The sequence below is a fragment of the Pan troglodytes genome, chromosome 12 (genome assembly GCF_028858775.2).
Source record: "Pan troglodytes isolate AG18354 chromosome 12, NHGRI_mPanTro3-v2.0_pri, whole genome shotgun sequence".
Taxonomy (NCBI): domain Eukaryota; kingdom Metazoa; phylum Chordata; class Mammalia; order Primates; family Hominidae; genus Pan; species Pan troglodytes.
The window spans coordinates 61,380,654-61,403,247 of NC_072410.2; the positions used below are offsets into that span (position 1 = coordinate 61,380,654).

Here is a 22,594-nt window from a genome sequence, read left to right on the forward strand (position 1 = left end):
CATTAGAATTTGTTTTGCCTCTTTTAAGGCTCATGCAGCCAACCTCCTTTCCTACTTCCAGGATTTCTATGTCAGTATCTGTCCTATACCTGTTCCTTTCAGAGGATAGGCAGACTCAGATCTACTTGAAGTTTTAAAGTAATTTCCTTTCCCCTTTCTGCTCCTTATACTTTTGAGGTATGTGGTGTGCTTCCATTAGTGACGTGGTTCATAAGGTCATGATTCTCAATTTGAATGCAAATCATATTGAGAATTTAGGAGAAAATGGTAATGACTTGCGAAGAAATAGTTTCATTTAAGAAACATCTTTAAATGCTCTTCACTTGCTTTTTTACCCAGATATTTATAGTGTGTTTTACCTTAAAGATCTTGGATTGGAATTTTTTAAACTTGCAGTTCTTGCCCTAATATGTAAAATGAATTTATACTTCTGAGAAAAAAAGTTTAATGTTTGTGTAATAATATGTCTCTGTGCAAGATTCATTAAATCTTTTAGCATTTAAAATTTTAAATGGCTGAATTTCTATAAAAAGAATTACTAAAATTATTTTGTGAATGTTTCTGCTGTTTCAGATCAGTAGTAATTTCACTTCGTCTTCTTCCAAAACTATTTGGTACTTTTCAGCAGTTTGGGAGCAGTTACGATACACACTGGATAACAATGTAAGTAAATAAAAGAAAAAAGTATTTATTTTAAAGATTTTTTTCTAATTATAGTTATCTAAAGGTTTTGACTAACCTACAAGCTTTTACTCTGTACCAGGAAAATTTGAGTTTCATGTGGTTTGTTTTCTTAGATTTTTCTGCCACTTACCCCTGTAGAGATTATATCCTGATCAGTAGGAAAATCTGTGTTTTGTTTTCTTTGGAGTTTGAGAACAGTACTTTAGCAATTAATACTCTAATTTTAGGGAGATTTTTAGTGTATGCAGCTACAGCAGAGTACTTTTGAAGAAGAGCCACACTAAAGTAAACTCTGGCATGCCTTTAATTTTTCCCATTTCTAGGAATTGGCTGTAGACCTAATGTCATGTTTGGGGTAATCTTGACACTACCCTATTACAGGTTGAGTATGCCTAATCTGAAAAATCTAAAATCTGAAATGCTCCATAATCCAACATTTTTGGAGCATCAGTAGGACACTCAAAGGAGATATTCATCGGAGCATTTTAGAATTTGGATTTTTGGATTAGTTATGTTCAACTGCTATGCATTCTGCGAATATTACGGAATCTGAAAAAATTTGAAACACTTCTGGTCTCCAGCATTTTGGATAAGGGGTATTCAACTTGTACTCCATTTATGGAGAACTTATGATTAATGAATGTTACAATAATTCTTCCAAAGGTAGAACTTTTATGTGAAATCGACCCCATGTTTTGGTAATAAGTCTAGAGAAAGTTGTCTACCACAAACAATACATTAAGAAGATGTGTTGTATGCTTTATTCTAAATAAGCTTTTGGAGAGATTTCGGAGACATTTGAATTTTAGGGAAAATTCGACTTGTTGAAGGATTCATTTGTGAGATCAAGTTCTCAATTCTAAGCTTAGGTGGTAAGAACACTTGTTTGCTTTCACAATGGAGTATCACTTTTACAGTTCTTGGAAGTCTGCACTATAATTCCAGATTAGATGAAGTTAATTCTTCTGAGTCATATACCTTGCTTCTTATTGTTCTTTTAAAGGGAATATGTTTAATCTGGACCTTTATTATTATTTAGAAGTATCTTAGTCTCTTTCTTTGGTTAATACTACAGTAAGAATCCAGTGAAGGTTCTATTTTTGCAAGGAAGGTCCTTCAGCTTCCAAAAGGAGGGGTAAGGGAAAGCATTTAACATCACTGAAGAACAAGAATAGTGTGAGCCATTTTTCATTGCCTCTTTCTATAATTTTTAAGTGGCTGAATTTCAAAATTCTAATGCAGTAAAGGCAGTCATTTGGTGCTAACACGGGCGAGCAGGTGTCATTATAGTCAGTGGAGGTGGTTCATATTAAGGAGTAACTTTCTTGTATAGAAGGGGCAGTCTCTGAATATTCAGTTACTTAATCAAGTACCCGAACCTAAATATATTGAGTTGAAACTCTTTTAGCTTGTTCCTTAAATTAAATGTAAATAAGCTTAATTAAGGAAAATTCACAGGGTTTCCATTACCACAAGAGATTGGTATCCTAAATCTCATAAACTACATCACTTAAAAGAACTCCTGTGGTTATTTGACATCAGTAACAACAAAAGCTGTCATTTATTGTGAGTCTAGTATGTATAGCAGCACTTAATATTTAGTACATATTATCTCTTAAACTCGTTCTAATGGCCCATAGTTTAAAATTGGAAACTTACCCTTGATTCTTTTAATAAACCTTCAAGCAAACAGACTTCCAGAAGACAGCTTACTTGCCTGAAGCTGTGTTGTAGCAAGTGTATTGGAGCTGGCTTCAAACCCAAAGTCTGTCTTCTTTCTACCACTTGACCTTTATTTAGTGAATAGCAAGGTGAAAGTAACTTCTATTTAAAATATGGCTATAACAGAAACACGATGTAAATTACATGGAACTTAGAGAATTTTAATACGTCTACATCTGTACATTTTAGCAGATAAATTGCTAATAGGTGTTATATGAAATACATTATGTTAATTATGGAAGTTATGGACCCTGGGATCTCTGAATGTATATGCCACTATTTGTGTTTTCATTTTAGTATTTCTACATTATTTTGGAACTCAGTGCTGGGTATTTCTTTGATTTTTTAAAAAAAATTTTGTTCAAAAATATAAGCAAATTAATGACAAAAGATATATGCAGTAAGTTTATTGTATGCCTTCTGTATGCCAGATATTGTGCTAAGTAATGAGCAAAGCACATAGTATATTCTTATATGAAATGGTATCATATTACTTTTAATATTAACTCAAATTAGTCATTGATAATAGTACTTTCACAGGCATTTTGAGATTAAAAACTTACAAAGGTACTTTAAATTCATAAAAATGAAGGAACATTGCTTTATATCTTTTCACCATTCAAATATAAATAAAACGTGTATATTTTTCGTAACTAAAATTTTACATTTGAAGATTTTTTTTAGATTTGCATATTTACTGTCATAGCATAGATTTATTCTCTTACCCTGCCCACTTTAAAATTATTTTTTCTTTTATTTGGGCCAGGTGGGCAGAAAAAGAACTGAACATGATGAAGCTTTTCTTTGATAATTTGGTATACTACATTCAAACTGTGAGAGAAGGAAGACAAAAACATGCACTGTAAGTACCTCTCAACTGGGTTAAATACATTTGTGTGGATGTCTTTCCTTTGAAAGATGATTTTCCAGTGTTTTAACTTTTTTTTCATATAATAAGTAATTGTAACAGAAAACTTCATTTGTATAAAATTATGAAAAGGCTGCTAGAACTTTTTAAGCTGAAAGATTCTTAGGAGGTTACTCTTAAATTCTTAGGTAAATGTAGCTGGCTCACTTTTGGGGGTTGGTTAACCTTCACTATTGAGATTTGTTCAAAGATAACTGTTTTTAAGGAATCAAAAGTAAATACATTTTTTCAGAAACCATGGATACGCTTGTTTTAACAGTTTAGAGCATTGATTCTAAAATTTGTAAATATTTACCTCAAAAATAATTAACAGTTAATTTAAAACATTTTATTATAATTGCATACTAGTATTAGAAAGTTTAGGACGTGTGGAAGGTTTTAAAACTGGTGGTATATCATTAATATTTTCTCATTACATCAAAATATTCTCTGGATATATTCAAGTGATTTGGGACAAGAATTGGTAGAAATGGATTGGTGGTGGTATAGCTGTATTTGAAGCTTCTTTAAGGAGACGCATAGGAGATTCAGAAGATTTCTGCTGGTGAGCTGATTGTTATGGACTGATGTCCATGTTGAGGAAACCAGTTCAATGCCACTACTGGCGTATTAATGAAGAAGAGGAGGAGTCACACTGTGATTGAAAAAATCACATAGAAAACTTCCACAAAGGTGGAAACTAAGCAGACTGTAGAAGTGTTCGGAAAAGTCACAGACCTTTAAGGCATGCATACTTCTAAAAATAAATTTACTTATTTCCCTGCACAAATCAGTTACTTCTCTAGATTTTATTTTTACTGTGTCCTTTAGGGTGCAGCTATCCTCCCACTTGCCTAAAACTTGAGACTTGAGGCATTTTTGTACTCTTATTTCCAAACATGAATAATGATGACGATGAGAAAAAAGCCAGTGTTAGTTGATATTTACCATTGTGTCAGATACCAACTATTTTAAGATATACAACAACCCATTTGAGACCGTCTTACTTTAGAAATGAGTATACTGAAGCTATATGATATGACAACTTGTCCAACGTCACACACGAAGAATAGAGCGAGCTTCTGTACCGACAGTCTGTTTCTGTTCTAGAATTTGTATTTGTAAATGCTACATTATACTGCCATTAATCTCTACCTTTTTGTTAAAATATACCCCATGTCTTTTCACAAGTTGACATTTCCACAAACACTACTTTTGTCCTTATAACTACCTCTAGTTTAGTCTCCTTGCCTCAGTCTTCCCATATGCTGGTTCATTCTTTCTATCTGTCAAATTAGGAAGGCAGTATGGTACTGGTGAGAAGCCCATGGGCTTGAGAATCATGCAGACCTAGCTCTAGGTTATTAATCTATTATTTTAATTATTTCAATTATTTACCCCTCTAATTCCAATTATTTACCTTATAAGTGTTTATAAGAATTTAATGAAATGATATAGTGAATTGTACCTGGCACATAGGTTATCTACAAATTGTAGTTACCTGGTTAAAACAAATAATATGGCATATGAAATATACAAGAATTCTGTGTCTTAACCACATCCAGAGATTCTTCATGGCATAAAAAATAAAATACCAATCTCTTCAGCTTAGTATTCTGTGCTGTCTATGAACTAAACTCAACCTTTCCAGTTTTATAGTTTAATTTTTTTTGACAGTTTATTCTACAAGCTTATCAAATTATTTCTGGGGTATTTCTATTTACTGTATTCCATAGCTTTGCTTACAAAGTTCCCTCTATACAGGATGTATTATTTTAAAATTATATTAAAATTCTAACTGTTATTCCAAGTCAGTATCCTTCTTTTTTCCTATTGAAGCAGAGTTTGACGATAATGGTGGCCTCTTGAATCCAAACATTACGCTTATGCTCTATAAAAATCATAGGATCACCAGGCATGGTGGCTCATGGCTGTAATCCCAACACTTTGGGAGGCCGAGGCAGGCAGATCACCTGAGGTTGGGAGTTCCGGACCAGCCTGACCAACATGGAGAAACGTCGTCTTTACTAAAAATACAAAAAAAAAAAAGTCAGGCGTGGTGGCGCATGCCTGTAATCTCAGCTACTCAGGCGGCTGAGGCAGGAGAACCACTTGAACCCAGGAGGTGGAGGTTGCAGTGAGCCGAGATCGCACCACTGCACTTCAGCCTGGGCAACAAGAGTGAAACTCCGTCTCAGAAACAAAACAAACAAAAATAATAGGATCAACAAAGAGCAGAAATAAAACCACACATGGCCCACATTTTTATTAGGAGATGGGGAGTTAATTACTTGTCAGCAAAGAAATAAACACTAGGTTATAAAAGAGCTCCCACCACAGCTGTAAGCCTGTGGACTTGAAGAGCAGGACTTGAGAGGCATAGTGAAAGGGAAATGGAAGTCATAAAGTGAATCATCCTCGTAAAGAGAAAGTCCAACATTAAGTATCAAAAAGGAACATAGGTCTGAGACTTAGTTGTTCACTGCATTGACAACAGTGAAGTTACTCACTTTGTTAGTGGAATCAGAGGTGAGCAAAGCATTGCTTCTGTGGTGAAAAAGGAGTAGGGCTCCTTGGAGATGTGTTTTATGTGTTTTTAGGGTATACTAGAATAATCTTTCCAACCTTTCAATCTGCCTTGTTGGCTGCCATCCTAGGAGAATAAAACTCTTAGAACAGAGAGATGTTGTCTGGACTATTTTGATATAATTTCCCTATTCCTTCAGGGTGTAAAACAAGTGTACATTTGCTACTCTTTGTTCCTGCATACTTATTTCAGTATTTTTTTTCCAGTGGAGATTAAAATAGGAAAGTTCTGAAATTTTTCACCGAGGGGGGAAAAAGATTCTTGTAGCATGAAAGATGATATTTTTATTTTTTCATTTTGTAATTTTTGTTTTTTGATTGTATATATATATTTTTTAACTTTATTTTTTTTTTTGACGGAGTTTTTGCTCTTTTGCCCAGGCTGGAGTGCAATGTCGTGATCTCAGCTCACTGTAACCTCCACCTCCTGGGTTCAAGTGATTCTTGTGCCTCAGCCTCCCGAGTAGCTGGGATTCCAGGTGCCTGTCACTGCACCCGGCTCATTTTCGCTTTTTAGTAGAGACAAGGTTTCGCCATGTTGGCCAGGCTGGTCTCGAACTCTTGACCTCAGGCGATCCACCCGCCTCCGCCTCCACCTCCCAAAGTGCTAGTATTACAAGCATGAGCCACTGCGCCTGTAGTATGGAACTCTTGACCTCAGGCGATCCACCCACCTCCGCCTCCGCCTCCCAAAGTGCTAGGATTACAGGCATGAGCCACTGCGCCTGTAGTATGTTCTTAAAAGGACATATTACATGTTTCTTGAATCCAGTGCCCTCTAGAGAAAATCTTGTCTGCGGAGGCTGCAAAGAGATTTTCTTTTAAGGCAGTAATCTGTTACTAAAGTTTCATATCTTCGGGGAAGATATTTCCTGTGTATTTCCTGTGATGTCAGAAGCCATGGACAAGCCCATGAGAATTTGTCAATATTGATACCATCTTTGTCTGACATCCCAAGGAATTTTTCTCACTGGTGGTTTCAGCAGCCCATAGGACCCTGATGGAGCCCACAGAGATCTTTGAAGTGCAGCATCAGGGGCTATACTGTGGGAGTACAAAGGGACTAGACCCATGCCTTCAGGGTTATGAGTCCCTTATTCCGAGATGTAAGTATAGGGGAAGAATTATTTCAGATGTAAAGGCACTTAGTAAAGGGCAAGACTTTATTCTCCTTTTATGTTTGATTGATGTCCCGTAGACAAGGCAAGAGGATACAGTAACGTAAAACCGCAGAACTGATGGGTCATACGACTCATTTTTGAATTTGTACTCAAGGCCTCTGCTACAAAATCTCTTGTTGTTTAACTTAAAAAGCCTAGAAGCCCTTAAGAGCTAGCTGTTCTTGAATTTTATCTGGGTTGCCTTATAGTCTGAGAGTTGCTTATCAGATTTCCTCTCCCCTACATCTCGTCATATGTATTTTCACTTTCACAAAGGTCAGTGCAGCATTAATGAGGCAAAAGTTAATCTTTTCTTTGCCAGCATTAATAAGAGACCCTAAAGAGCAGCAAAGGCATGTCCAATGAACTCAATCTTCAGAAAACTTAAGCTTTAAAACTTCAGTAATGAATTTAGTGCGATTTTGGGAAGCTAATTTTGGGATGCTGTTAAAATTTTGCTCTTACTTGTGGATTACAGGACATTGAATTAAGATGCCCAGGCTGTGCACAGTGGCTCATGCCTGAAATCCCAGCACTTTGGGAGGCCAAGGTGGGTGGGTCACCTGAGGTCAGGAGTTGGAGACCAGCTGGCTAATGTGGTGACACCATATTTCTACTAAAAAGAAAAAAAAAAATCAGCTGGGTGTGGAGGCATGCACCTGTAATCCCAGCTCCTCGGGAGGCTGAGGCAGGAGAATCGCTTGAACCCAGGAGGCGGAGGTTGCAGTGAGCTGAGATCACGCTACCGCACTCCAACCTGGGCGAGTGTGAAACTCCGTTTCGGCAAAAAAAAAAAATGCCCGTTGACCTTCTGCATGCTAGGTTATAGATCAGAGCATAGACCAGCCACTGTTTTATGTTGGCAAAGCAGTTTGGGCAGTTGATCCACAGTCTGCCTTTTGATCTGTAAAACAGCAATAATAGCTTATTATTGACTTAGTTTCATTGAGTGCTCAAGTACTTGAACTAGAATGTGATATTATAGACACAGTTAAATATGCAGTTCACTGGGGTTGCCAAAGGAAAGGAATCCTTTTAAAATGCAAACCTGGGCCGGGCATGCTGACACCTGTAATCCCAGCACTTTGCGAGGCCAAGGCAGGCAGATCACTTGAGGTCAGGAGTTTGAGACAGCCTGGCCAACATGGTGAAACCCCGTCTCTACTATAATAAAAATAACAAAAATTAGCCGGGTGTGGTGGCGCACGCCTAGCTGGGATTAGCTTGTAATCCCAGCTACTCCAGAGGCTAAGGCACGAGAATCACTTGAACCTGGAAGGCAGAGGTTGCAGTGAGCGGTGATTCTGTCACTGCACTCCAGCCTAGACAACAGAGTGAGACTCTGCCCCTCTTCCAGGCCAAACACACAAATTTTTAAAAAAGCAAACCTGATGATTACCTCCACCCCAAACATGGTCCCCTCACCCCCACTCACCAGCACTCTTCCCTGACTTCCTTTTCCATCTCTTCTTTCTGACTTTGGGGCCGACCACAGTCTATCTCTTGTTGATCTATTCAGACTCATCTGCTACCCTACCTCACTAAAAGTTGCTTCTTTAAAAGTTTCAAAAGCAACTTTTTTATTAAGCATCAAATTTTATGCATGTGAATTATAATTATTTAGATTGGAAATAACATTCAAAAATACAAATTTTGTATCAGCTCTACTTTTCATGAACTAGATTTATGGAAATACTATTTTATTAGTGTTTCTTGGGTACAGAATATATTATCACTAAAGGGACCATGATATGAAGTATGTACTTTTTAGATAGAGATGGTGTTTTTTACTTGTTGCCTATTCTAACTTATGTGTGTGTTACATACTTTTAAAATGACATACTTCCTCTGCTTCACTGTTGAATTTTTGTGTGCTTTCTTATGTAATTTAAAAGTAAACTTTGTTGTAGTTTTGTGATTTGTGTAATTTATTAAATAGTATAAATTTTTTTGTTTTGCCTTTATGAACTTCTTTCGTGTAACCAAAGATACTTAGTTAAAATAATTAAGAATTATTAAAACAATTTTTGGTAGAAGTTATGCATAGGACCACTAAATTTTTAAAAGTAATTAAGAAATAGGATATTTAATTATTTTAATGACTTTTAAATTATAGGTACAGCCATAGTGCTGAAGTTCAAGTTCGTCTTCAATTCTTGACTTGTGTATTTTCAACTCTGGGATCACCTGATCATTTCAGTAAGTTTTTTAATCAGTACTTTTTAAAAATCTGTTTTGACTATTGGAAGAACTAGATTTACTCTCGCTTCTGATTTCTGCAGTTTTTTTTTTTTTTTAGTTTAATTTAATTTTAAAGTCAGTGGGCACATGTATGTTTGTTACAGGGGTATATATTGCGTACTGGTAGGGATTGGGCTTCTTGTGTACCCATTACTCAAATAGTGAACATTGTACCCGATAGTTTATTTTTCAACCCTTATCCTATTCCTGCCATATCCCCTTTTGGAGACTTCAGTGTCTATTAGTTTCATCTGTATGTCCATGTGTACCCATTGTTTAGCTCCTGCTTACAAGCAAGAATGTACGGTATTTGGTTTTCTGTTTCTGAGTTAGTTCACTTAGAATAATGGCCTTCAGTTCCATTTATGTTGCTGCAAAGGACATGATTTCATTCTTTTTTCATGGCTGCTGCAGTGATTATTATTAATACATTTATAAATTATACCAACATTTAGATAATTTATTAAAGTAATTGAGATTGTTTGCACTTTAAATAAATTAAAAATTTTTTTTTAGTTCTATAAGACCTTTTCTCTTTCTTTTTTGAGACATGGTCTCACACTGTCTCCCAGGCTGGAGTTCAGTGATGCGATCACAGCTCATTGCAGCTGTTGACCTCCCCGGCTCAAGCAGTCATCCCACCTTAGCCTCCTCAGTAACGTGGGACTACGCACCACCATAGCCAGCTAATTTTTTTAAAATTTTCATAGAGATAGGGTTTCACTGTGTTGCCCAGGCTGGTCTCAAACTCATGGGCCCAAACAGTCTTCCTGCCTCGGCCTCCCAAAGTGCTAGGATTACCAGCGTGAGTCACTGCACCTGGCTGACTGCATCTTTTATTATTTTTGCTTGTAGAATCTTGCTTTCCCTTTGGTTGGAGATAGGTATTATTTATGTATTATTATCAGGGCTAATCTTTTGAAAATTATTTGGCTTTATGGGTGATGGAGACATTTAGAGGCCCCAGTTTTATTTAGTTTGACTTTAAACTCAGTTTCGTTAACAGTTAATTTTTTAAAAGTAGAGCTGGGTCTGTTATATTCAGGTTGTGTACCATATCCAAATCCATGTGGTTATAGATGGTCTCATAAGAGAGGAACGAGCTTGATTTCTGTTAGCCAAAGCTCCTTTTTCCTTCATATACTGACTGTCATCCTTTACTCTCTACATTCTTCTTTTTCTGTGTGTCAATGTCAAACCTTATTTTTTAGAAGGACATTGTCTCTTTAACTGTGGTTAATATATTGTCAGCCTGATGGGTGTCTTGCTAGGAGTCGTCATGACTCTTTTCAAGTCCACACCTATGCTTGAGATATACTGTGTTTATCTTATTATTTAAAGTCTGTTTCTTTTTTCTTTTCAAACTATTTGTAACAAATGCCACCAACACTGGGATAACAGATTTCAAAAATAAGCGACCTGATTTTGGTAGGAAATTTCTCTTTCGTGTTATTACGTCATTTATTGACCCATTATGACTGATAACATTCAAGAAATAAGTAAAATACAGCAAAACCAATCTATAGGGAGAAGTCAAACTAAAACACATAGTCAACATAGATACTATGAACATTTAAGTTTCATATTTATTACACACAGTATAGATTGTCTGTGAATTTACAATAGACAATAGCTACCGTCCAGATAGTATCAAATCTAAAACTTCACTTCTCCCACATCATGGCTGTTCTCCCCCCCACTTCACCTGCCCTCCAAGTGATCCTCCCACCTCAGTCTCCAGAGTAGCTGGGACCATAGGTGCACATCACCATACCTGGCTAATTTTTTTTTTTTTTTGAGGTGGAGTCTTGCTCTGTTGCCCAGGCTGGAGTGCAGTGGCACAATCTCGGCTCCCTGCAAGCTCCGCCTCCCGGGTTCACGCCATTCTCTTGCCTCAGCCTCCCAAGTAGCTGGGACTATAGGCGCCCGCCACCACACCCAGATAACTTTTTTTTGTATTTTTAGTAGAGACGGGGTTTCACCGTGTTAGCCAGGATGGTCTCGATCTCCTGACCTCGTGATCCACCCGCCTCGGCCTCCCAAAGTGGTGGGATTACAGGCGTGAGCCGCTGCGCCCAGCCTAATTTTTAAATTATTTGTACAGAGTCTCATTATGTTGCCCAGCCTGGTCTGAAACTCATGGACTCAAGCAATCCTCCTGCCTTAGCTTCCCAAAGTGCTAGGATTACAGGCCTCAGACCACTGTGCATGGCTGGTTGTACTTCTCTTATTGGCACAGTTCCTGTTACCCATAACGAAGTTACTTCAAAGTTATATGTAATTACATCCAATATTTTAATACTGATTTTCAATATGACAATAACTATAGTCTTTTAAAAAGTAACAAAAGTGTTTAAGTTGCCCATTGAATGTGGATTGGTGATTCAGCCAATTATGGATATACTTCTGTTTTTTTATTTAGTTGACTATAATTAACCTGGATACTCTTTATCTTGTTCTCCTTAATTAATGTGTCTAAGTTCTGATATATACTAAAATTGTTTTGGGTTTATTTATATTTGCTTCTATGGGCACAAGTTCTCAGAACAAATAATCTACACATTAACTGTTTCAGTGAGAAACTGATAGGATAACTTTTTTCTGATAAAACTCTTTAGACTGATACTGCTACTAGGGCGAATATTTCTGAGGAATTTTTCTGTATTTTGTCATTTCATCTACTTTTCCCAATAAAAGAAATTTCTTTTGATGGTACCATACCATCATGCCCCTTCTGGTTCTAGGGCACCACCCCAGGGTTTGGAACCTCTTAAAATGTACTTCAGAAATCCCTGGGATGTTTTGTTCTAACCTTTTGGACTGTCTAATTTTTTTCATACTCATACTTGTGATTGCCTATAATGCCTTCCCTTTTGTTCTGAATAGTTCATCTGTCTTCTGCCACACTTGGGCATCCTTTAATAATAATTGGGTACAGTACAGATTTTCTCTCATTAGCCTGACTCCCTAGCTGATTATGTCCTCTGATATGTTGCTGTTGTCTGTTTTAGGCAGTTTCCTTTTGCTTTCTTCATCATAAGGGTCCTTTTTTCTTTTTTTCTTTTTCTTTGTTTTGTTTTGAGACGGAGTCTTGCTCTTGTCACACAGGCTGGAGTACATTGGCGTGATCTTGGCTCACCGCAACCTCCACCTCCCTGGTTCAAGCGATTCTCCTGCCTCAGCCTCCCGAGTAGCTGGTATTATAGGCATGCGCCACCACGCCTAGCTAATTTTTTGTATTTTTAGTAGAGATGGGGTTTCTTCATGTTGGTCAGGCTGGTCTCGAACTCCCGACCTCAGGTGATCCACCCACCTCAGCCTCCCAAAGTGCTGGGATTACAGGTGTGAGCCACCGTGCCCGGCCTCCTTTTTTCATATTTTACAAAAATAATGCTTACTTATTTATCTCCTATATACAGAGAATGACCTTTGAACATGGTATACACTCTATTTATAATACTCAAACCTTAACCACTGATTCCTCAATTTTTAGGATTACCTCCCCCAATCATTTTTACTATTACACGGATGTGCTCCTATTTTAGGGAGAAGAATTTTCTTCCTAAATGGGTTCTTTGAGAATACTTCATAAGTTGTGTATTTTTAGGTGATTTACATATGGGTTATCTTAAACTACATTTTAAAAACATAAATTATGTGAAAATTCGTATTAAATACTTGTAAAAGGCTGTAAGATATCTCCTTTGTGTTTCTGGCTATATTGGTGTTTCTGGTACATTCATTTAGGGCCAAAATGTTGTATGAATATGATTTTAAATTTTACAAATAGGATGACATAAGAAATACTTATTGAGATAGTTTTGTTTTGTTTTGTTTTGAGACGGAGTCTTACTCTGTCACCAGGCTGGAGAGCAGTGGCGCAAATCTTGGCTCACTGCAACCTCCGCCTCCCAGGTTCAAGCAATTCTCTTGCCTCAGCCTCCCGAGCAGCTGGGACTACAGGCATGTGCCACCACACCCAGCTAATTTTTGTATTTTTAGTAGAGACAGGGTTTCACCATGTTGGCCAGGATGGTCTTGATCTCCTGACCTCGTGATCTGCCCGCCTCAGCCTCCCAAAGTGCTGGGATTACAGGCGTGAGCCACTGTGCCTGGCCATTTTTTTTTTTTTTTTTTTAAAGAGACAGTCTCGCTCTGTCATCCAGGCTGAAGTGCATGATCATAGTTCAGGGCAGCCTTGAACTCCTGGGCTCGAAGAGCCTTCCCACCTCAGCCTCCCAAGTAGCTAGGACTAAAGGTGCGTGCCACCCTGCCCAGCTACTTTTTTGTTTGTTTTTGACACGGAGTCTTGCTCTTGTCGCACAGGCTGGAGTGCAGTGGTGAGGCCTCAGCTCACTGCAACCTCCACCTCCCGGGTTCCAGCGATTCTCGTGCCTTATCCTCCCGAGTAGCTGGGATTACAGGCACCCACCACCACGCCTGGCTAATTTTTGTATTTTTAGTAGAGACGGGGTTTCACCATGTTGACTAGGCTGGTTCTGAACTCCTGACCTTTGGTGATCCACCCACCTCGTCCTCCGGAAGGGCTGGGATTACAGGCATGAGCCACCACGCCCAGCCTACAAATTTTTGTTTTTTAATTTTTTGTAAAGACAATGTCTTCCTATATTGCCCAGACCGGTCTCAAACTCATGGCCACAAGTGATTCTCCCACCTCAGCCTCCCAAAGTGCTGGATTACATGTGTAAGCCACTGCGCCTGGATGAGATAGTAAATCTTTTATACACTTTTATATAAATAAACTACAGTAGGTCATCAAATAATGTTTTAACATTAATGAGGAAAAAAACTGATTCCTGGCCCGGGCCACTGCCTGTGCAGAATTTACACATTCTCCCCATGTCTGCATGGGTTTTCTCTGGGTACCCTGGTTTCCTCCCACATCCCAAAGACATGCACTGTGGATTCATTGGCATGTCTAAATGATCCCAATCTGAATGAGTATGGGTGTGTGTATGAGGGCAGTCTGCAATGGAATGGCTTCCTGGTCAAGGTTAGTTACTGCCCTGTCCTTAAGATACTAGTCCCTGAGATGCTGGGATACGATTTGGCCACCCACAACCCTGAACTGGAATAAGCGAGTTGGAAAATGAGCAAATGAATGAATACAAATTGTAACATAGAAATTTGTAAGCTCTATCATATTCATAGAAATGCATAGCCATAAATGATGTGGTACAAAAGCGAGCCCACTAAATTTGTTATTGTTTGTGTTTGAACTGTCTGGTGGTAGGAAGTGCTCCTTACTGTGTTTAATTTGTAACCATTTAGTCCTTGATTTCATCTTCCACCACCGATTCGCCAAAAACTGGATAACTATCTTAGTGGTTTGTATTAATCTTTCTTAAATGTATATATAGCTCACATTTATTCCAGTGTTTAATATTCAAAGTGTTAACTTCTAAATAAGAAAGTTTAGTGAATTCTTTTTGGTTTTTTTAAGATGGAATCTCGCGCTGTTGCCCAGGCTGGAGTGCAGTGGCCGATCTTGTATCACTGCAACCTTCACCTCCCAGGTTCAGGCAATTCTCCTGTCTCAGCCTCCTGAGTAACTGAGATTACAGGCACACGCCACCATGCCCAGCTAATTTTTTGTATTTTAATAGAGGCAGCGTTTCACCATGTTGGCCAGGCTGGTCTGGATCTCCCAAGCTCAGGCAGTCCACCCACCTCGGCCTCCCAAAGTGCTAGGATTACAGATGGGAGCCACTTCACCCGGCTGCTGTGATTCTTTTTTTTTTTTTTTAATCATAAATATGCTGTAGCAACATAACTCTTCTTTATATCAATTAACATATGGTAAAGTTAGTTTCATTATGCATCATTTCAATTAAAATTGCAATTTCCAAGAACCTATCTGTGTTAAGTGAGGACTTACTGTACATACACATGCCTAAGAGAAGTTTAATTTTTTTGTATGTAGTTAATAAAGTATAAAATTTATAATTTTTATCTAGGGTTAAGTTTAGAGCAAGTTGACATCTTATGGCATTGTTTAGTAGAAGATTCTGAATGTTATGATGATGCACTCCATTGGTTTTTAAATCAAGTTCGAAGTAAAGATCAACATGCTATGGGTATGGAAACCTACAAACATCTTTTCCTGGAGAAGGTAATTACATTTCTCACAGTTTGTTATTATTTTTCCATGTTCCCTTTTTCATCTCTTGAAATACGAATTCTGTAATGCCTTTTTTTTTTGACAGTTTTTTTAAGTAGCCAAATGTAATGAATTTTAGCAGTCCTAATATAATTTTTGGTCAGATTGTGCTCTAATTTTGTTGTTTACACTGGTTACCTCTAAATTAATAGTTTATATTTATAAAAATGTTCTATTAGCTACAATAATTCAACAATTACAATAACCTTTGAAGGCAGCACTAATTTTCTTAGTGTTTGTTTTTTTGAAATCATCAGTAATATTGTAGTCCAATTTTCAGGGGTGGTGCCCACACCCACAAGTGTGAGAACTGTTTTCTGTGACTCTTCATGATTTAAATAACTGTCATTGCAGTCAGTCTTTTGGGCAAAGATAAGCCATTCTCCAGATGTGTAGATTGTGGGAAGGCATATTAAGAAGTGTTGTCATTATCGTAAAGATGTTCCAATTTTTCTTCTTCTTTACCACATGCCACAGTTCAGGTGACATTTTTCTGAATGAACTATTCCCAATTGAATTTTGAAACTCATTGAAAATAATGCAGTAAGACTTTTTTATGCTTATTTTTGAGATTATGAAGTCTCTCTGCAAAGTGTGACGTTATCTCCATGTTGGAACTGAGTATATGTATGAATGAGTTTTAGTGTGTATAAACTAAATCACTTAATAGACCCAAGACAGAGCTACAAATATAACTTTTGCCATCTTAAATTTCGACCTCTGACTTTAACAAAAACTGTACTTGTAGCTATACCTCTCATAAGTTTGTTTAGTATAGGTATACAATGCATGATAGTTGTCTTTATTTATGTCCTCTGATTTGGGTCTATGTACATCTTCAAAATTGAAGCCTGTATCAGACACATTTCAGTTATTACCTGAATAAAATGTTCATTAAATCACATATATTTTTTCATTTTATTTTTTTTGAGATGGGCTTGCTCTGTCTCCAAGGCTGGAGTGCAGTAGTGTGATCACGTCTCACTGTAGCCTTGACCTCCCAGGCTCAAGCAATTCTCCCACTACAGCCTCCCGAGTAGTTGGGACTACAGCCACACACCACCATGTCCGGCTGATTTTTGTAGTTTTCGTAGAGATGAGATTTCGCCATGTTGCCCAGGCTGGTCTCAAAACTCCTGAGCTCAAGCGATCTGCCTGCCTTGGCTTTCCAAAGTACTGAGCCACCGTGCCCAGCCAAATTATTATATATTTTTATTTTTTAAAATTATCACTAAAAATTCAAACTGATCTGTTTCCTTCTACAATGTTTTCAGTAAAGTTTATTTAAATTTAATAAAATCTGTGAATTACCACACTAAATTAGCTTTGTGTTTCCCCCTACCCTTCCAAAGATGCCCCAGCTAAAACCTGAAACAATTAGCATGACTGGCTTAAACCTGTTTCAGCATCTCTGTAACTTGGCTCGATTGGCTACCAGTGCCTATGATGGTTGTTCAAATTCTGAGGTATGGATTTAGACTTACTTTATTAGGCAACTTTATTCCTCAAATTAGATTATCAAATTCGGTTTCCAAATTATTTTTCTACAAAGCATAGAATTTACTACCTGTGCAGTGCAGTTGGGTTTGTTTTGAGATGGAGTCTATCTCTGTTGCTCAGGCTGTAGTGCAGTGGTGTGATCTCAGCTCACTGCAACCTCCACCTCCCAGATTCAAGAGATTCTCTAGCCTCAGCCCCCGAAGTAGCTGGGATTACAGACATTTGCCACCATGCCTGGCTAATTTTTGTATTTTTGGTAGAGACAGGGTTTTACCATGTTACTCAGGCTGGTCTTCCACTCCTGACCTTAAGTGATCTGCCTGCCTTGGCCTCCCAAAGTGCTGGGATTACAGGCATGAGCCAACGTGCTCAGCCCAATTCTGTTCTCTGGTTTCAAAAGTTTTATGAAGCAAATTTATTTTTCAGTACGAAAGATAACATTGGGTGTGCTTAATGAAAATCTATTACATGTTTCTTGATTTATAAAGAAGTGGCCATGTCAATGTTCTTTGAGTCTCCTAGACATTCCTAGATAATACAGCCAAATATTTTACTTCAAATAAAAGATTGATTTGTCTCAGATATGATTTTTATGCCACTTGGTTCAGCCTGGGCAACAAAGCAAGACTCCATCTGAAGAAAAAAGAATACTTGTATCTCTTAGCAAGTTTGGGGAAATTTTTTTAAAAAGGAAAAAGAATTATTTTTAAAAATTTTTATTATTATTATTTTTCGAGATGGAGTCTGGCTCTGTCACCCAGGCCAGAGTGCAGTGGTGTGATCTCAGCTCACTGCAACCGCCACCTCCCGGGTTCTAGCAATTCTCATGCCTCAGCTTCCCGAAGTATCTGGGATTACAGGGGTGCACCACCATGCCTGACTAATTTTTGTATTTTTAGTATAGGTGGGGTTTCACCATGTTGGCGGGGCTGGTCTCGAGCTCCTGACGTCAGGTGATCCACCCGCCTTGGCCTCCCGAAGTGCTGGGATTACAAGCATGAGCCACTGCACCAGGCAATTATGATTATTTTTTTTTGAGATGGTGTCTGGCTCTGTCGCCCAGGCTGGAGTGCAGTGGCACAGTCTCAGCTCACTGCAACCTCCACCTCCCGGGTTCAAGCGATTCTCATGCCTCAGCCTCTTGAGTAGCTGGGACAACAGGCATGCACCACCACGCCCAGCTAATTTTTGTATTTTTAGTAGAGTTGGGTTTTCACCACGTTGGCCAGACTAGTCTCGAACTCTTGACCTCAAGTTTTCCACCCGCCTTGGCCTCCCAAAGTGCTGGGATTATAGGTACGAGCCACCACGGCTGGCCAGAATAATTTTAATTGTATCTAAAATGCTTTTATTTTATTTTCCTACTGCCTTCTTTTCTTGTCTGAATAGGTTTTTTCAGTTTTTTTAGTCCTAACCCTTGCTTCAGTATCACTCTGATAACTGCTGGAGTGCAGTGGCACAATCTTGGCTCACTGCAACCTCCGCCTCCCAGGTTCAACCAATTCTCTTGCTTCAACCTCCCGAGTAGCTGGGATTATAGGCGCATGCCTGCCTGGCTAATTTTTTTTTTTTTTTTTTTAAGTAGAGACAGGGTTTCACCGTGTTGGCCAGACTGGTCTCGAACTCCTGAGCTCAGGCAGTCTGCCTGCCTCAGCCTCCCAAAGTGCTGCAATTAGAGGCGTGAGCCACTGCGCCCGGCCCACTATGATAATTTTCAATTTGGTAATTTCAGACAACTGAAGTAGTCGTGCTCTATTATGAAATAAGTTTACCTTTTTAAAGTAGGTGACATTAACACTAAAGTTGTTCAGCTGCCAATTTAGAAGGAAATCTTTCTTTACTCTGCCCAACTTTTTGGAAGCTTCCACTCGCCACTTTTTCTGTAGTTTTTAGTGAAAACATTTTTTTTTGTCATCTCATGGTTGACATCATAAATTTGAATGAGGCTGGACGCAGTGGCTCACACCTGTAATTCCACCTCTTTGGGAGGCTGAGGCGGGTGGATCAGCTGAGGTCGGGAGTTCGAGACCAGCCTGGCCAACATGGTGAAACCCTGTCTCTACTAAAATACAAAAAAATTAGCCAGATGTTGTGGCGCATGCCTATAATCCCAGCTACTTAGGAGGCTAAGGCATGAGAATCCCTGGAAACCTGGGAGGCAGAGGTTGCAGTGAGCCAAGATTGCGCCACTGCACTCCAGCCTGGGCAAGTGAGTGAGACTCTGTTCTCAAAAAAAAAAAAAAAAAAAAAAAAAAAAAAAATTGAGTGAGAACTTGAGTTAGCATATCTTGTTAATTTTCTGTGAATACAAGAAAGCAGTGGTTTTCTCAGTTTAGGTTGGATGGATTCATTGAAGCATTGTACTCGTTATTGTGTTGGTTTTATTCCTTCATAGTATGTTTTTCAGGACTAGAATTTCCCTACTATGTAGTCACAACTTGTGAGTTAAACATGTATATATTGTTATCTGCTGTATAAATATTTTTTAGAATTAGTACAGGTGTATTTCATCAATTGAGGAAATTTTTAAATCATTTATTTTTATTATTTAATAGCTGAATAATAGGAGTTGCCTATGATTTTTACTTTTGATACTTCAGTCTTAATGAGTTACATAGTTTGACAAACAAAATTTAGAGATACCATATTTTTCTTTCTTAGCTGTGTGGTATGGACCAATTTTGGGGCATTGCTTTAAGAGCACAATCTGGTGATGTCAGTCGAGCAGCTATCCAGTATATTAACTCCTATTATATTAATGGTAAGTGATTTGAAACATTGTCTGATAGGTAATTTCTATGTGAGGGTGTTTTGTGAAACTAACATTTTTCTTTGATATAGCTAAACAAGAATATAAGGCTAATATATGTGTCTAAACATTTGGCTTTCAGGTAAAACAGGTTTGGAGAAGGAGCAAGAATTTATTAGTAAGTGCATGGAGAGTCTTATGATAGCTTCTAGCAGTCTTGAACAGGAATCACACTCAAGTCTCATGGTTATAGAAAGAGGACTCCTTATGCTGAAGACACATCTGGAAGCGTTTAGGAGAAGGTAATTTTTAAAATATCACACTGTTAGAATGAATTTCATTTTTATTCCTGACATATCCAGAAATATTCTTAAAGTGAATCTAAAGTTTTTGTTGGGGTCAAGTAGAAAGCATAATTCACCAAAGTGAAGGATCAGTAACATAAGTAATTTTTATTAAGAATATATACCATTTTGCCTTGGAATAGGCAATACGGGTTCCTGATAAATATTGCACACCTTTAATAATAGAGTTTGAGCAGATATGCATGAATAAGAATTGTTAGACAGAATTCCATCTCTAAGATAAAGTATTGACTTTGATTAAAAAGGCAGAACACCACTACTAAAAAAAGTTTCTCTAAAACTCTTACCAAGAACATCGAATAATCTCATAGTTGAATCAAGTTGAGTCATATGTTTCATTTGCTGTTTTTTTTTTCTTCCTGGACTAGGAGACAGTATTTTAATTTTGAATTTCCATTTACCATGGAAACATGACCAAAAAATTCTGTTAATGAATATCTGTATAATTAATTTAGACATAACCTGTGTAATACAGAAATAAAGCAAATTAATATTTATGAATATATCGACTGAAATGAAAGGTGAGTAGATAGTTTTAAGAAATTCTATTTGTTAAAAATTATGAGCAAATGTAAAAGTACTAAGAACTGTGTTGAAAAAAATTGTTAAAGTTAGTAACTTTTTTCAACTTCAGATCTTAGTTTGATATTGAAGTGATACAAGTGATATTTATTGACATTTTTAAAATATCAAGAAAGATGGCATAGTAAAGATATTTTATACATTCCTTATAAATAACATGCTTCCATGATTTGAAACATTTGGACATTACAAAATTCTTTAAGATTGCAATTCATGGAAATTCTGCTTAAAGAATTCCTTGTGTTTTTAATGAATGTGGAAAGGAACTCATTTTTTTACACAGAAACTTCTTACTGCCTTATAACTTTAACCACTTAAATAAAATTTTAAAAAGAGCAAATGTGGTGGTGTAACTTATTCAAATTAATTAATACGTATTATAAAATTCAGATATTACACTGTGATGTAGAAAATGAAAGTCTGCTATAATTGCTGTCTTCCTCGTGGAGATACTGTTAATGATACCCATACTTCTAAAATTTTTTCTGTGCTGTGGGATCTTCAACAAACCAACAAGGTCCTGTTGATTCACACCCTTAGTCCTTGCACAGCATTACCAATGTCTAAAATAAGTGCTTATTTTAAATCTTTAAAAATGTATTTGTTTTTTGAGCATTCAGTGGTGGTTTTATAAATTTAATGAATTTAAGTCCAAAAATTCCTTCTCAGATGTACAAATTTTTTTCTGTTGTGAAAAAAAAAATTATGTCCTTGATATCTTTTTATTTGTTCATGTTTTATGCTAAAAGTTAATGTTGATGTTAAATAGTTTATATAAAAATTTTTTGTTACTAGTACAATAACTAGGATATGGATAAAATTGAAGAGTCACAAAACGAAGCAGTAGTTTAAAAAAAATTTACTTAGGTATTTTTCATGCAAAATTTTGTTCTTGATGTGCTTAGTGCTATTATTAATTGAAAATTGCCTAACATCTGTAGATTGAAAATATAATTGTTCTTTGTGTTCTGTGTATTAAGGGAATAAACAATAATGTCTTAATTTGTTTACTTTTTAAAAAGAGATAAAGTTATAATCTTAAACAGTGGTTCTCAGCCAGAAGTGTTTTTGTTTCCCAAGTCATAGTACGTAATCCCTGGAGACACTTCTGATTATCACAGCAAGGGAGCATGTTATTGGTATCTGGTGAGATGCTGCTGAATATCAGAGCATGAGATACAGCCTCCTTCACCCCTATTCTTCTGCCTTCTGATAACAACAAATTATTAATTGGGCTTAAAATGTCAGCAGTGCCACTGTGGAGAAACTCTGGTCTTGAATATGTAACAGGAAACATTGTTTTAAGGTTACTCTTTTGCTCATACATCGGATCATGTGGAAATTAGACAAGTTCATTCATTCCCTCACTTTTTATCCTTCTATTCCAAATTTGCTGATTAGTTTTAGACTTTTTTTTTTTTTTTTTTAAACTCAGGTACCTTAGATCCTGTCTTCCACATCTGAAAATTAGAAAATTGACACGTGTTTAGTGATTATCATGCTAGGTGCCTGTTTCCTTTGAAATACAAGTCTTTGTAATTCACTTTATAATTTTAACAACCATGAATTGACTCTCAAATTCTATTAGGCTGGTTAGTATATATTTACCAGAATGTTTCTGTCCCTGAAAATTTTTTCTTAATATCTTTTTTCCTTCTGAATGCAGGAATCACAGCTTGCTATTTCATTTGCTGGATTAGTTTTTTTTTTTTAATTCCTCCTATCTCTCCTATTAATATTTCTACTCTCTTTATTAAAAAAAAAAACTGGCCTTAAGGAGATTTTTTTTTCCTCAGTAATTTCTTGTGGTGACTATTTTGTTAGGAGCTCTTAGCTGTTATTATGCAGTTACGTTTGATTCAGTATGATGAATCTGAACTTAAATTTGTTGCTGTAGAATACATTGGAATGAACTTA

General features: G+C 37.1%; 1 protein-coding gene across 7 annotated transcripts in view; it reads left to right on the forward strand.

Moving 5' to 3' along the window:
* Positions 1 to 22,594, forward strand: part of USP34 (ubiquitin specific peptidase 34) — a 283,157-nt gene that overhangs the window by 136,147 nt on the left and 124,416 nt on the right. For 6 of the 7 annotated variants that reach the window (XR_010149508.1, XR_010149509.1, XM_016948585.4 and 3 more), the window contains 7 exons: positions 574 to 663; positions 3,173 to 3,268; positions 9,176 to 9,258; positions 15,279 to 15,433; positions 16,834 to 16,947; positions 19,643 to 19,742; positions 19,873 to 20,032. Coding sequence is in view for 5 of the 7 variants with exons in the window: in XM_016948585.4 (XP_016804074.1) it covers positions 574 to 663; positions 3,173 to 3,268; positions 9,176 to 9,258; positions 15,279 to 15,433; positions 16,834 to 16,947; positions 19,643 to 19,742; positions 19,873 to 20,032 (798 nt within the window). In the remaining 2 variants the exon portion in view is untranslated. The remainder of the gene's footprint in view (positions 1 to 573; positions 664 to 3,172; positions 3,269 to 9,175; positions 9,259 to 15,278; positions 15,434 to 16,833; positions 16,948 to 19,642; positions 19,743 to 19,872; positions 20,033 to 22,594) is intronic. The other variant, XM_016948587.4, reaches the window with a different exon arrangement.